General features: G+C 41.7%; 1 protein-coding gene across 2 annotated transcripts in view; it reads left to right on the top strand.

Moving 5' to 3' along the window:
* MAN1C1 (mannosidase alpha class 1C member 1) overlaps positions 1-16,911 on the top strand; it is a 222,013-nt gene that overhangs the window by 182,365 nt on the left and 22,737 nt on the right. For both annotated transcript variants that reach the window (XM_074218080.1, XM_074218081.1), the window contains exons 6-7: positions 6,814-6,937; positions 14,076-14,169. In XM_074218080.1, coding sequence (XP_074074181.1) covers positions 6,814-6,937; positions 14,076-14,169 — 218 coding nt within the window. The remainder of the gene's footprint in view (positions 1-6,813; positions 6,938-14,075; positions 14,170-16,911) is intronic.

The following is a 16,911-nucleotide window of genomic DNA, read 5'->3' as shown; positions in this document are numbered from 1 at the left end:
TTCTGACTGCAGACTTAGCTCTTAATCAACTACAACACCTTGCTGCCTCAGAGGAGAGAGAACTTTATATTTGGGGTCAGAGCTGATTTCAAATGTCAATTCTACCTGTATGATCTTGGACAAGTCACACTTTCTAGGTCTCAGTTTCCTCACTTATAAAACAAGTGCATTGTACTAGATGCCCCCTCCATTTATGGTCCTGTGATTTCAATACCAGCTAGTTCATAAACCCTCACAAGAAACTTCATCCAGGTTGGGGAAGGAAAGAGCTGAGAAGCTCCTCTTTGTCAGGCAGAATAAAGGGAAATATTTTTTTCCAGTGATATTTAAAATTTCCTGCCCTTGCCTCTCTTCATGTGGGAGGGGACTCTTCTGGGAGAAAGTGGGGTTTGAAGGTGTTGTTGCCAATAGCAGTCACTTTGCTTACCCACTCCTGGAATAGAAGACAGGAATGGTACTTATATAATAAACAGTTTAGCTGCCAAACTACCTAACTCCTCCTCCTCCTCCTCCTCCTCCTCCTACCACTACTCCTACTATTCCTACTTCTCCTCCTCATCCTCCTACTTTCTCCTCCTACTACTATTACTACTACTACTGCTGCTGCTGCTGCTGCAATTGCTACTAACTACTACTACTATCACCACAATGACAATTACTACCTACTACTACTACTACTACTACTACTACTACTACTACCTACTTCAACTATAACAACTACAATTGCTGCTATTTCTACTACTAACTACCACTACCATTACTACTACTGCTATTGCTGCTGCTGCTATTTGAACACCACTGCAGTCACCCTAACGGCTAAATCTGGGCTCCTTCCTGGGGACAGCCGATATTGGGGAGGGGAGCTGTTCAACTTTCATACCACATAAATGTGGCACCAGAGGCTCCTTGACTATCTTTTACTTTGAAATTTCCTTGAAATACTCATTACCACAGGCAACATCAATTATTCACTCAAGTCTTCCTGACCTGTTTGACTCCAACTGAAATCTGAAGGCAACATCCCCATTAGCAGCCTGTCCTGCTGGGAGTTTAGAAAAGAGGGTCTTATTCAGATGCGGGTAGATGGGGGAGAAGGGAAGGTGATATATGATGAGATGAGAGTTCTGTTTCCTGTTCCTCCTGCCTTCCCCCATCCAGGTTCAGCCCTCTGGGAACCTCCTGCAGCTGCCAACCCTTCAGATACTTAATGAACCGTGTGTCAAACCCAGGGCTTCCATCTCTCCCTTTCTACCTCCCTAGGGTCCTGAAATACCTCCAGACATGAAAAGAGGAATCATAGAGTCGCAGAATCTTACAGGATGCAGTAATATTCTATAAATGACCATCTGTCATCTGCCAGAAGATATGATGTCCTCTGGAGGCAACCCATTGTCTTTTGGCCCAACTTTGATTATTAGGAAGCTTCTCCCCACCACAAACCTAAATATGCTTCTCTCTAGCTTCCCCCATTGTTTCAGTTTCTGCCCTGGGTCCTAAAAGAACAAAATTGATCCCTCTTTCAGGAGACAACACTATAAGTACTAGAAGGTGGAGAATGACTTTACGTGTCTCCCCTCCTCACCTCCATCCCCAAATTCCCACAGGTTAAATGTCCTAAGCATCTTCAAGTGATCTGAATATGACCCACATCTGAGAAGGGTGTTCACCATTCTTTGCATGCTTGGATCTATGTCCTTCCTAAAAGATGGCCCCCAGAACTGTACACAATACTCTATATGGGAGCTGACCATGATGGGAAGGGGAGAGGTCATGAAATCATAGGATTCAGAGAGAGAAGGGACCAAGTCTAGTCCAACCCTTTCTTTTTACAAGTGAAGAGATTAGCACTCAGAGAAAAGAAATTTGACCAAGATCATATTGGTAGTTAAGTAGCAAGAGCTGAAGTTTGAAAAAAGATCATCTGTCTCTTAAGTCCACCATTTGAAACAGTGCAGTTCAAACTCCTGCCCAGTGGAAGAATCTTTCTTCTGAAGATTGATCATCCTTACTGTTTTTTGGATGGATGGCTGGCTGGCTGGCTGGATGGATGGCTGGATGGCTGGCTGGCTGGCTGGCTGGCTGGCTGGCTGGATGGATGGATGGATAGGTGGATGGATGGATGGATAGATGGATATAGATGGATGGATAGACAGATGGATAGACAGATGAATGGGAGGTAAATAGTTGGATGGATGAAAAAGCATTTATTAAGTGCTTTGTGTGTGCCAAGCAGTGCTAAGCACTGAGGATCCAAATAGAAAAGAGAAATCCTGCCCTAAAGAAGTTTTGTTCTAAGGACCCTTTCATCTCTAAGCTCCTTCTCAGTTGTGACGTTCCAAGGCTGATTCCAGCTCTGATATTCCATTTAGTTTGTGATTCTAGTGACATATGACAGGGCTGTATGAGGGCCAGAGATCTCTTTTTCAGGTTTCTGATTTTGCATAAGAGCCAGTCTTTAGTATCTTTTAATTCTAAAACCAGCTAATAGCCATCAGTTGAGAAGAAGTGGTTCAGTCCAGTGGAATGAGCTAGGAGTCCAAGCTCTAACTCTGACCTTGTCTCTGAATCTCCAGCCTCAGCTTCCCATCCTGTCTCCTCTCTGTAAAACTAATTAATGATTACTGCTTCTGTATATGCCCCTTAGAATGAGAAGATATGTAGAAGTGAAAACCTTTGAAAGGCAGAACATTCTCTTCAGTTAGGGAATGGCTGAATAAATTATGGTATGTGATTATGGTGAAATGCTATTATGTTATAAAAAATGATGAAAAGGATGCTCTCAATACAAACTTACATCAGAAGATGCAATGAGAAATGTACTGCATACAAGGTAATAGAAATGTTTTAGGATGATCAGCAGTGAATTACCTACCTTTTCTCAGCAACGTTGTGATCCAGGACAACTGAAGGATTTATGATAAAGAGTACTACTATTCACCTCAAAGATAGAACTGAGGGTCTGAATACAGATTGAAGTATACTTTTTTACTTTGTTTTTCTTGAGGTTTCTCTTTTAGTGGGGGGTGTTTACTTTCACAAATATGACTATTATGGTAAGGTTTTTGCATGACTACACATTTTTGACCTATATCAAATAACTTGTTTTCTCAATGATGGGAAGCAGGGTGGGAAGAAGGGAGAACTCAAAGTTTTAAAAATCAGTGTTAAAACTTGTCTTTACATGTAACCAGAGAAAAAGTAAAGAAAATAATCAAAGACTGAGTATTCATTGAGGTGCTTGTTTATTATTAGTGTTTTCATCAGTCATATTATTGCTGCCTCCTTCTCCTGCATGTTCTTTGTGTCCTATGGCCTGTGTGTGGTTCACCTTTCTATTAGAAAAAGGCAAGGTAGGGAACAGTCTATCCAGGAGTGTGACTGTGAAGTCAAGGGTGATATCAAGGTATAACTGGGGAAATGGTAGTATCTCACCAGTAAAAAGAAAGTAGGGAAGAAGGAAGGGTTGGGGAAAGGGAAATGATATGTTCTGTTTGGGACATAGGTTGAGATACCTGTGAGAAGTCTCATCTAGGATGTTCAAAAATAGTTGGTCCAGGAGATTTTAGGCCTGGATATTTAAATCTGGAAATCAACCCATAGAAATGGCAGTTGAGCCCATGGGAACTGATGAGATCACTAAGCAAGAGAATATGGGGGGGGGGAAGGGATGAGGACAGAGAAGGAGGGTTAAAGGAAGCTGAGAAGGAGCAGTCCGATGAGTAAAAGGAAAATCAGCAATATTAAAAGCCTGGAGGGAAGAAAATATCCAAGAGGAAAAAATGGTCAACAGTGCCAAAGTCTACGAACAAGTCCAAAGAATGAGAATTAAGAACAAGTCATTAGATTTGGCAATTAAGAGCTCATTGGGTAAATCTTGGAGGGAGTTTTACTGTTGACTGAAGGTACATTTTACAGAGTTAAGAAGTTTTTTGTTATTTGGTTATTTCTGACTCTTACTGACCCCATTTGGGGTTTCCTTGGCAGAGATACTGAAATGGTTTTTGTCACTGTTTTCTCCAGCTCACTTTCCAGATGAGAAAACTGAGGCAAACAGTAAAGTGATTTGCCTAGGGTCACACAGCTAATATGTGTCTGAAGCCAGATTTGAACTCAGAAAGAGGAGTCTTCCTGTTTCCAGGGCTAGCACTCTACCCACTGCCACTGCCCTTTCTTAATTAAGCTAGTGGACATCCTCAGCACAGACAACATTCTCAGAGGTTCATTCTAGAAACAGGCAAAATTTAGGCCAATGCCTACTTCTACTGGTCAAACCAGGTCAGGGTTTTACAGGATGGGAGAAGACATAGGTATGCATGTAGGCAGCAGAGGAAGAACCTGTAGATAGTTTAAAGATTAGGTAACGTGTGGGAATGATTGAGGGATGAGGGGGCAATCTGCTGGGGAAGACAAAAGAGAAGGGGGATCAGGATGAATGTAAAGAGGTTTGCCTTATTGAGAAACTTGAAGGAGCAGATGGTGGAGGAAGATACCTGAATGATGTGAAATGAGGAGGAGGGGAGAAGAAGGAGTCTTTTTCTCTTAGCAGAAAAACCTCTTTTTCATTGAAGTAGGAGGTGAGCTTTCCAGCACAGGGTGGAGGGAGGGGATACCATGGAAGCTTGAGGAGGAGAGAGGAGAAGGTTTGCATGAACTTCTGTGAAGAGTGGGATAAGGAACAATTAAGGAGATGTAAAAGGGCTCACTTATTTGTATAAAGTGGTCCCAGTTAAGATTAGGTAACAGATTTGAAGTAGACCTAGTAAACATGGTTTTATGATTTGTTCAGTTCTATTTAGCAGCATATCAAGAGGAATGGAAAGGAGCAGCTACAGTGGAGAGAGTGCCAAATGGAAAGTCAGGAGGACCTGAGTTCAAATTTAGCATCAGATACTAGCTCTATGTTCCTCTGTTTGCCTCAGTTTCCCCAATTTTAAAATGAGCTGGAAAATAAAATGGCAAACCACTCAAGTATCTTTGCTATGAAAACCCCAAATGGAGCTAATTTCTTTTAGGGTGCTAGGTGATACAATGGACAGAGGACTGGGCTTAGAATCAGATAGGCCCAATTTCAAGAGTTCAAATCCCACCTCAGATACTTTCACTAGCTATGTCACCCTGGACAACTCATTTCTCCCTGTTTGCCTTGGCTTCCTCGTCTGTAAAATAAACTGGAGAGGGGGAAAATGGCAAACTACTCCCAGTATCTTTACCAAAGAAAGTCCCAAGTGGGGTCACAAAGAGTCGGATATGATTGAAATGATAAACTATGAAAATCAAATGAGATGATATTTGACACATAGTAGGTACTTAATAAATATTGATTCCCTTTCCTTACCCTTTTATAAGCACCATCAACCCTGAATTAAATTGTGTGTTCGTTGAAGGTGCCATTATTCACTTTTGTCACTACAGATCCAAGACTTGGCTTTGCCCAAAGTGTAAATCAGTATTTGCTGAGTTTATTCTAATTCCTCAGCCCTCAGAACAGATTTTGTACCTATAATAACACATATTTATATGGGTTATGCTATTTCTGAGGCATTTGAATATATTATTTCATTAGTTTCTGATGACAACCTGGTGGTGGAGATTCTATAGGTATTATTATTATTGCTATTTTACAGATAACTAAGGCAAACAGGGTTTAAATGAGGTGACTTGAAAAGACAGTGCAGAGCAGTGGAAAGAGCACTAAATTTAGAGTCAGAGAACCTAATCAATTAATCCTATCGCTCTCATAGGGCAATGAAATCAATAAAATCTAGACTTGAACACAAGTCTTCTAACTGTTGAACCTAAAGGTTCTTTCCACTACCCCACATCATCTAATTGTAAATAAATAATGGATGTTCAATATGTTTACTGAATTAATTGGATTTTTGCACTTTCCCCTGCAAGGCAGCCTTGACTAAATAGACTCTGGTAAGGTGAATCACTGATTCAGAGCAAGTGGATGTTTGATGGCTCCTGCGAGGCTTGTCTGCCTGGATAGAAGAGAGGACTTGATATGTGTATGCCTGGTTAGTTTAAGGGAGCCTGTGGACAAGTTAGAGATCTACTATCCCATTGCTGCCAGTTTCTATACTTCTTTGGGCTCTCTTAAGTCACAGACCCTCCAAACCTCATGGGGGTTTCTTAAATGGAAGTAACTGCTACAAAGACCAGGTCATGTCATAAACGTATAATCAGGAGATCAGGAATCTCCACCATTAATTAGCTCTATGACAACAGAATGCTCACTTCCTTTCTCGGAGACTTAGTTTCCTCCTCTATAAAATATAGATAATAATTCTTGTGCTCTCTTACTAGCAAGTCTAATAATCAACTGAAAATTAATGCAAAGCATTTGGTTAACATGAAAGTCAACAGCCATGATGATCATCTTCTGGTTCTCTGTGCGAACTCCTGAGTCTCTTCTCCTCTCTGAACTTCAAGTTCCTTATTTGTAGAATGGGCAGGGTTATGTTTGTACGCCATACCATTTATGGTTGAGTTATTAGATCTTAATATGGAGAGCAGTAAGTGACCATTGGCTCATTGGAGTCAGCATGGGATTGGGGCAAAGGCAGAGGATCTGGCTTCCAATTCTGATGATACTTCTTACTTATATAAAGTTAGATTCTTTAAAATGAGGAGATTGAACTAGGTAATCTTGGAAGTTCCTTCAGGGGAAACTGAGGCTCAAAGATTAAGTGAATTGACTAAGGTATCACTTCTAAAAGGATGGAGGATAGTAGTTGCAAAGGAATGCAGGAGACAGGTAGATGATGGTGGTTATGGAGATGGTGATGTTGGATGCTTCTATCTTTACAGTGGTGTCAGCAGAACCTGGGGCTGGGCAGCTCTAGGAAGCAGCATCCTGGCAGAGTTTGGATCCCTGCACCTGGAGTTCTTGCACCTCACCAAGATCTCTGGCAACCCGATCTTCGCTAGAAAGGCAAGTCTTTCCCCTACAACCCCCTCCCCTTTTGAGTAGCTGCAAGGTGTGGGTCACATCCTTTCAAGGGAGCAAGAGGGAAACACGTCTGCCTCTGGGAGGGGGAAGTACGGGGGAAGACTCCCACCAAATACATTCTCCTTTTGGTGACAGTTGGTGCTGGGAAGGGTGGGCTTAGGGAACCCCCGGTAACTGGGAGAGGTTCAAGAAAAGTCAGAGAACTTTGCTAAGAGAAAAATCTGCACCAGGTTGGGTTAGCTTGGTGGCAGGCACCCATATGTGCAATATAAGCCAAATGCGACATTGGGAATTTGAGGCTTAGCAGCAAAGAGGACATCTGGGCTGGTGGGCTGTGGAGGTGGGACGGGGTGGTCTGGGCTCTGCTTCCAGAGCTACAGCAGCCAAGCTAGCAGAGCCGTGTTGGCTCCCGATTAGCAAAGAGACTATTAAAGAGCAGGTGTGTGCCCTGGCTAAGGTTGCTCAGCAGTAACTTGGTTATTTAGCTGTACAGAAGTGGAAGGATGCCACACCAGAGCCACACCAGAGTTGTATTCAACTCAACAAGCATTCATTAAACACCAAAGGTGGATCGAGAACCAGGGCTAGGACACAAGGGCAAAAGAGAAATAGCTTCTGCCTTCAAGGAGCTTACATTCTAGCAGGGGGAAATGTGTAGATTAGTAAATTCTCTATCTCTCTGTCTCTCCCTCCCTCCCTCTTTCTCTGTGTACCTCTCTCTCTGTCTCCTTTTTGTCTCCTTTCTCTCCTCTCTGTCTTTTCCTCTCTCTCAACTCATATACATATTACATGCATGTGCATGTCTATTTGTGTCTAGCCACACATGTATACTTATGTAGATAAATATGCATAAAGATAAATTGTATGTGTGTTTGTGTGTGCATATCATCAAACCAGACCTGGAATTTTGTTAGTATAGGCAGTTCCCAGGGAGAAAACTATATAGAGGACTACAATATAGAGGACGCCAGACTCTTCAATGTACCATCTGTCAGTCCTGAGAGATTAAGGGATGCAGTCACTCTGTGTGAGAGGCAGGATTCAAACCCAGGTCTTCTCATGGGCTCACAAATCACAGTTCTAAAGCTGTAAGGAACCTTGAAGGCCATTCAATTCAACCTCCTCTTTTTAAACAGGAAGCAACTGAGGCTTAGAGAGATTCAGTTACTTAACCAGGCATTATACAGAGGGTAAGTAGTCAAGTCAGCATTTGAACCCAGGTTCTCTGATTTAGCATTCCTTCTGTAGCACCCCGCTTACTCCCCATCCAAAGTAGTAATGTTGGTGGTGGGGGCAGGGGGGCAGAATTAAGAACTGAGACTCAGGAAATGACTCTTGTATTCAAGAAATCTTCAGAGACCAGATGGCTCTTTGGTGAGGAGAGTGTAAGCCCCCCACCCAGTTCTGAGCCTTTGGGGTAACCTGGATTCCTCTGGCAGTGCCTGCTAAAGCCTATGGACACTCCTCAGGATAATACTTTTAAATGCATAAAATAAAATATAAAGAAATAATCTTGGGAACCAATGATATTGTAATGTTTGTCAAGATAAAAAAAACAAGTTCACATCCCCAGGTTAAGACCCCCAGGTGCAGTGGAACTTTCTTCTTCATATAAGGGTCTGAGCCAGATGATTTCAAGAATAACTTCAACTCTGAATTTCTATGATTTGGTGATTCTGCCAAAATTGGGCAATTTTGATGTAGTATATAAAGCACCAAGTTTCGAGTCCAGAAGACTTGAATTCAAATCCTGCCTCAGATACTTACTATTTGTGTGACCTTGGGCAAACCCATTCACCTCTGCCTCATTTTCCTCATTTGTAAAATGAACTGGGGAAGGCAATGACAATATTTCTGCCAAAAAAAAACCCAATGGAGTCACAAAGAATTGGACACAACTGAAATGATTGAACAACAAGATGTGCTAACCACTATGCTAAGCCCCCAGGGATTGCAAAGACAAAACAGAAACCATCCTTGGACTCCAGAAGCTCAGTCTGATGGGAGAGACAAATGTATTGGTATGGGTCTTGATAGAATCTATACAAATGTGAGTTATTCTTTGAGTGGGGTGGAAAGAGGCTCTAGAGAAAAGCCTTGTGCAAAGGGGGAGAAATCTAAAACATCTGAGAGTTTAAGTATCTTCCTGATCCTTCACTCAAAGCCCTCTTAGAAGCTATTTTAGACTTTGGAATAGAGAAAACACTAATCTACTTAGGATGATGGTCAGGTAATCTTTGAGTTGGAAGTGGTCTGGAAAATCTCCTTCCCAAGAAATCTGATTCCTTCCAGAGCATCCCTGACAAGTATTTGCCTTCACCTTCTGCCTCAGCCCCTCAACCTGATGTTATTGGGTTTCAGAATTGACAGGCATCTAGTCCAGACTACTGAGAGGTCACTGGAAGGCCTCCAGGCTTAGAGAACCCCACTGACTCCTGAGGTGGCCTAATTTTATGTAGAGATCTGCATGTTCTACCTGCTAATCTTAATTCTGTCTCTAAGGACAAGCACGATAAATCAAATCCCACTTCCATAGACCAACCTAAGAGTTATTATATGGCATCATATCCCCCCAAGCCATGACCTTCCCAAGGCTAGAACAGTTCCTTCTCTTGGGATGGTTGTGAAATCCTCTCCTCTTAAGAGCTATCCTAATCTGGAGGGGTATATGCCACCATTGCCTTTCCTAAAATGGATATCAAGAATTGAATCTAATACTTCACATGTGATCTGATAAGGGTAGAAGCTGTGGGACTCTCCCTCATTCAGGATAATCTATTTTTGCTATTACAGCCTCAGAACACATTAGCATTTCTGACAGTTGTATCCTAATGTTGACTCATATCCAAATTAATTCTATATAATCCCCAAGGCCCTTTTCACTCAACCTATGATCCTTCCCCCAAATAAAGTGCTAGCATTTACATAATGCTTTAAAATTTGGAAAACAGTTTACAAATATTATCTCACTTTATCCTCACCACAAGCCCCAGAGGCAGATGCAATTGTTATCCTCATTTTACAGATGAGGAAACTGAGGCAGACAAAGATTGAGTGACTTACCCAAGCTAGTAAGTATCTGAGACCAGTTTCAAACTCAGATCTTCCAAGCTCCTGGGTCCTGGGCTCCATTCACTGCATCATCTGTACTAATTTCTTAAAGTAAAATATAGGCTTTTTTATTTATTCCTATTTCATTTCTCTTTAAATTTCATTTCAGTCCATCATTCTAACCTGCTGAAATCTTGGTTCCTGAATCTATTTTATCTCAAGATGAAAGCAAATGGTCACCATCCTTTCTGGAATAACCCTTAAGACTTTTGAAGATATCTACTCATTCTACAGATTTCTCTATGCCAATAACTCTTTCCCTACAAATACACATAGAGGGAGAAAGAGCGAGAATGGGAGCAAGAGCGGGAGTGGGAGCGGGAGAGAGAGAGAGAGAGAGAGAGAGAGAGAGAGAGAGAGAGAGAGAGAGAGAGCGAGAGCACTCTATGCTTTTCTCAAGAGACTTTCTTTTCCAAACTTTTCATCCTCTGTAATGCCATCCCTTTAACCTTCTCCAACTTTCCCTTTTCTGGCACTATCTAGGATACATCCTTTGATCAGACTCTGTCTAGTTCCAAGAATAATGGAAAGAGGCTTTCACTCCAGCCCTGAGATATATAACCTGAGAGAAGAAGATGAGACTAAAGATGCCATGCTCTTGCAGTTGATTTAGGCTGTAAAATGCAAAGATTTCTTTCCAGTTAATTTTTCTGGTCCATTTACATTCTGGACCTATTTTAGTCCCCCCAATCATGCCTCCCACTGAGGTGATTATTGGCAGGCCACAAATTGGCCCAAATTCTAGATGGGGCCTATGCCCATGATGGGAACTAATTTAACCTGCTCGGCTGCTCACCGTCAGGACAGCTGGAAATAGCTTGAGGTATAAGCGCATCCTTGCCCTGATTTAATGGGCTCTGTTAACGGGAATGGAAATGAGACCTGACTTGGCAGAGTGCAGAACCATGCTCTGGAAAAAAGGGTCTGACAGCTCAAATGCCAGCTCTCCCTTGCTTGGCTTGTAGATAAATCTATTAACAGTAACATCTCCTGGGGGGGGCCTGTCTTTCTTCTGAGTGGCTCTGTAGTGTGTTGGATTTAACATACCATCTTATGACAGCCACCAATATGAAGATCCCAGTCACCCTCTACTTGAAAGGGTGGCAAAGGCATTTGGGATTAGAGTTAGAACCCAAGAGAACTGAGGTCTATTCCTAGCTTGGCCAAGGTTGTTGGCCAAAGGTGACCTTGGGCAGCATGCTTCTCTTGAACCTCAATTTCTCTACCCAACAAGATATTGGGCATTCTCAGGCTCACATTGAACCAGAGCTAGGGATGACCTGAGAAGCTAACTAGTTCAACCCTCTCATTTTACAGATAAAGAAACTAAGGTTTGAGAGTTGAAGTGGGAATCATCACTTTCTAGAATGAGGAAGATGATGATCTAGTCATCTCTGAGCGATTATATTCAGTTCTGGCTACCACATTTTGAGAATGATGTGGACAAAATGGAGAGCTTCCATACAAGAGTAACCGAAACATTAAGGAAGTAGAAATCATACCACATTCAGATTGATTGTATGATACAGGATGACTTAGCCTGAGGAGAAAAGAGTTGGAGGAGACAATCATTGTTGTCAAGAATTTCAAGGGTTGTCATGGGGAAAAAGTATTAGATGTGGCTAGTTCTACCTGGCCCGAGAGGAGAGGATAGTGTGCATTTAATATTTGTTCAATTGGATTCTTGATCAGATGGGATGAATGTGATGTTGTGATCTATACAATGAGAGAATTTGACAAGACAATCTCTTAATTATTGTGTCAGCTCCAGCATTCCAGGTTCATAAAGGTCTCTCCTGGCCCCCCATTCTATATTCTATGTTTCTCCCATATCTTATGTTCTAGAGACCTTTCTGGCTCTAGAATTGTATTCTAAGGTCCCTCCAACTTTCCCACTAGTCTCAGCCATTTTATGTTCTATGGACCCTTCCAATCCAGAATTCTGTATGCCATAGCCCTTTCCAGCTCTAACATTCTATCTTCTAAAATGACAATTCTGCCATTTTATGCTTTATTGTTGTTGTTTAGTTGTGCCTAACTCTTCATGACCCCATTTGGGGTCTTCTTGGGAAAGATACTTGAGTGGTTTTCCATTTATTTCTCCAGTTCCTTTTACAGATGAAAAAAAAACTAAGACAAACTGGTTTAAGTGACTTGCTCAGGGTCACATGGCTAGCAAGTGCCTGAAGCCATATTTGAACTCAGGAAGATGAGTCTTTCTGAATCCAGATTTGACTCACTATCCATTGCACCACCTAGCTGTTCCAGAGGCTCTAAGGACCAGCAAGCTATAATCTCAGGCTCTTCCCACTTCTGGCATTCTATGATTCTATAATTTAATTGGGATGGCTCACCCTAGAAGTCACTACATTCTTCTATAATTGGTCTTTAAGTATTGAGAAGTTGATTGCAGGAAATGCAGATGTTTAGCTTGGAGATGAGAACAAGTCACTGTCCTTGGTGTCTAAGTAGAACTGAAAAGAACAAAGTCTTTTAATCTACTTCTATCTCACCTTGACACCCTGATCCCCACTTGGCTATCAGGACCATTCTTATCTCTTATCTGTCTAACTAACCCCTTCCTCTAGGATATGTCTCTTGTCAATAATGGAGGAAGGCCATTGGTTACATCTCGTCTAAAATTATTCTGATCCCAAGTGAAATATAGTTCCAGTCTTTCAGAAATGGAAGAACTAGCCATTCCCTAGGCCAGTCCTCCGAGTCTCCTCTAAGTCTCCAAGAGTTTCTTCAGTTTCTGCTTGAGCCCAATCAGTACCTGGAAACTCAGTGGGCACCTTGTGTCATTGTTGGAAAAGCCAGGTGTTCATGCCATTCAATTCAATTTAACCAGCATTTATTAAGTACCTACTGTATGCTAGACAAGGTGATTCATCCTCGGGGCTACAAAGACAAAAATGAAAGAGTATTGCTCTTCAGGAGCTTCTAGTGGGAATGGAAGCCTAGAGTAGTGGGAGAAGCAGATGACATGGAGTCAGAGGAGCAGGGTTAGAGTCCCACTCTGCCCGTCATTAGTTGTGTGATTTGGAATAAGTCATTTCCTTTCTCCTACTAGGCCTCTGTTTGACTTTGACCAGTTTATTTCCAAGGTCCTTAGCAATTAGTAAGTAATTAGTAATACAGACTGCTATCCTAAGAGAAGGCCTAGAAAAAATCCCTGCCTGTAAGAAATGTTATCTTTCTAGCTATCTAGCTATCCATCTATCTAAATATATATTCATACATATACATATATGTGTATACACACACATAGGCATACATACATGTGAATATAGGCACATGATGTATGTGTGTATGCATATATTGTTATTATTATAGCTAGCATTTTATATCACTTGAAAGTTTGTAAAGAATTTTACAAATATTATTTTATACTTATAACTCTGGGAGGTAAGGTATTATTATTGTTGTTGTTATTTTATTATCTTCATTTTTAACGTTTAGGAAACCAAAACAAACAGAAGTTCAGTTATTTGCCCTAAGTCACAAAGCTAGTAACAGTTTGAGGCTAGATTTAACCTCAGATCTTCCTTTGGGAGGGGCAACTAGGTGGTGCAGAGGATAGAGGGATGGCTCTGAAATCAGAAGGATCTGAGTTCAAATCTGGTCTCCGATAATAGCTTAGCTGTGTGATCCTGGGCAGGTCACTTTACTCTGCTTGCCTTGGTTTTCCTCATTTCCAGTGAACTGGGGGAGGAAATTCAAACAATTCCAACATCTTTGCTGAGAATATCCCAGTTGGGGTCACAAAAAACTGAACATGATTGAACAATAATCACTTCCTTTGGGAAGAGAGGCTGGTGTCACAAGTAGGAAAAGGCCAGGCTAGTTGCTGTCCCAAACTGATAACACCTGGTCCATGGTCTGTCACTGGATCATCCCTCCTATTCCCTAGTCACTAGAAAATGGCCAATTTGGCTGAGTTTGAATGGGTATATGCCTGGGTTAGAACAAACCTGTTTTACCTCTTTATGGTCTATTCTCTGTACAGGTGAAGAATATCCGCAGGGTCCTCAACAGAACTGAGAAGCCCAAAGGCCTTTATCCCAACTTCCTCAGTCCTGTCAGTGGCAGCTGGGTCCAGCGTAAGTAGTGCAATCCTCTGGGATGTGGGTGCTTGCTGAAGAAGGCCGGTGTGTTTGGGGATGCATATGCTGTTTTGTTATTAATTTTATTAAACATTATCAAGTGGTACTTAACTATTGATGACTAATAACAGCTCTAAAGGCAGCAGGGCAGAGTAAACAGAGAGCTGCCTTGGAGTAAGAAGGACCTGGATTCAAATTCAACTGATCGTATGGTCTGGGCAAGTCACTTAACCCCATAAGGGCCCAGGTAACTCTCTAAGAAGATAATTTTTAGAAAAGACACTGATCTGCATAGGCAGAGGAAATTTGCTCACTGGGAGTTGCCTTCACCTGCAAAACCACGGATTCAGTGGAAATAATTGTTGCTAGCTAGCATTTAAAGATTTGCAAAGCACTCTATCTGCAACTATCATATCATTTTCTTCTCCCAACAAGTGGAATAGAATCTTATTTGTAATAATTTATATAATCTTATAGATATACAATTAAGCTATTGTTAATATTATTATTTTTACATATGAGAAAACTGAGGTTGAATTAACCTCCATTTAGGAAGGCTGTTGTCACAATGGATGGAGGCAATCTGGGCAGTGGAAACTTGAAAAGCAGGAGATGTAACAGAAAAGGTGGTGGATCAGGAATGTAGCAGGCTAAGTGATTTTCCCAAAGTCCTATACTTTAAGGCTTAGAAAGTATTATATATGTTAACTCATTTAATCCTCACAACAACCTGCAATTATTCCCATTTTTACAGTTGAGGAAACTGAGGCAAGTTGCAATTATATGGCTTGCCTAGGATCACACGGCTAGTCTCTGAAACTGGGTTTGAATTTAAGTCTTCCTAACCCAGGCTCAGTGCTCTTTCCCCTGTTTCATCAAACTGCTTCAATAATAATAACAATAATTATAATAATTATTATTATCATTATTATTACAATAACAACAAGGATAGGAAATGGACCTGTAATTTATCTGGTATAGAGAACTTCCAAGTGAGAAAACTCCCTCTACCGAAGCAAGTTGGCACCTTCTCTGCAACTTATCATCTTAGAGAGGTTCCTAGAGCATTGATTGATTAAGAAATGTGCTCAGGGTTATAGAGTCATTATGTGTCAGAGGCAGGACTTCATCCTAGGTTTTCTTGATTCCAAGGCTTGCTCTCTATCCACTATAGCAAGCTACTTCTTTTTTTTTTAAAGACAATGGGGCTTGCCCAAGGCCACACAGCTAGGTAATTGTTAAGTGTCTGAGGCCAGATTTGAACTCAGGTACTCCTGACTCCAGGGCCGGTGCTCTATCCACTGCGCCACCTAGCCGCCCCAGCAAGCTACCTCTAATAATAATGATAACAACAACAATAATAATCATTGATATTTCTACAGTGTTTTTCACTTTTGTCATCACACTTGCATGTGAGCATCATAGCACCTAGGCACAAGGGTCTGTTTTTAAAACCAAGAATTCTATGAGCTCCCTTCCTAGCCTGTGCTTTCTCTCCTCTATTAGGCTGTTTTCTACACTACAAGCATTTATTAACTATCTCCAGATATTAAACAAATATTTTGCTCCTGCTTCAATCCTAACCCACCACCTTTTCAGTTTCATCTCCTCAAATTTCTACTGCACCAGATTGCATCCGTCCATTGTAACAATAACTCTCCCAAGTGGGGAGTTGATTTAATTCAAGCTTCTTCTAGCCCCCTACTGTAGCTACAGCTTCTACAGGCCTACTGAGAAATATCCTTTTTTGATCCACAAAGGAGGATTTCTTCACCCTTCTTCCTCTTCCTAACTCCAGGTCAGACTGGGCTCTGATATAGGCCATGAAACTGAGGGTCTCAGGACCCCTTCTAGCCTTGGCACCTAGAGTGCTTGCCAAGGCTATTTACAGGATGAGGCACTGTTATCACACTCTATAATGGGGAAGCTTACAAAGTCTATAAAATCCACTTTCACTTGCAGGGGTTATGGCCCTCAAGGCCACTTGGGGAGCTCTAAACAATTGGAACAAGAACAGATTGTGTTTGGCTGGCCCTGTCACTTCCGAGTCCCTCAGTGGGGGGATTAGCTTAGGCCAGGGAAGGATGCTTTTTCTGGCTCTGCACATCTGGTACATTACTGTCCGGAAACAGATGCTCAGTGACAACAAGAATGTGACAAGGGACCCAGAGTGCCGAAAGAACTGGGCAGAGGAGGGGAGCTGGGTCAGGCCACGGAGGGGAATAAAGCTGGGATTTGGTGTCTGAGGCCTGGGTTCAAATCCAGTTTCTATTACTTTACTTACTCTGTGACCTCAGCGAAGTCCCTTTGCTTTGGGCCTCTTTTCTCATCTGTAAAATGAAATGACATTGGATCCATAGTAGATGGTAGATGACAGTGGATCCATAAACTTGGATAGGAAAAAACTGACATTTTTATTTTCACTAAACTCACTGAAATTTAGAATTCTCTCTCATTGTGAAAGTAGGCAACAAACATTCTGAGAGGGGATCCACAGCCTCTACCAGTCTGTCCATTTGGTCCTAGATACAAGACGTTGAAGAATCCCTGGATTAGATGATCCCTTCAAGCCCCATTTCCTATTTCCCAGAAGGCAAGATAGACTCTTTCTTTACTGGATCCATCTAGATTTCCCTTTTAGTTTCTCTCCATATTTTACCCTGAGAAGCCAGGACATTCTCCCAGATTCCCAATCCTAGGTGAAAGGAACATAAGAGACTTTCAAATTCAAATCTACCC

This window comes from Macrotis lagotis, chromosome 1, assembly GCF_037893015.1.
Source record: "Macrotis lagotis isolate mMagLag1 chromosome 1, bilby.v1.9.chrom.fasta, whole genome shotgun sequence".
NCBI classification, from domain to species: Eukaryota; Metazoa; Chordata; class Mammalia; order Peramelemorphia; family Peramelidae; genus Macrotis; species Macrotis lagotis.
Note: the sequence above shows the minus strand (reverse complement) of the source record. Positions and strands in the feature narration are given on the sequence as shown.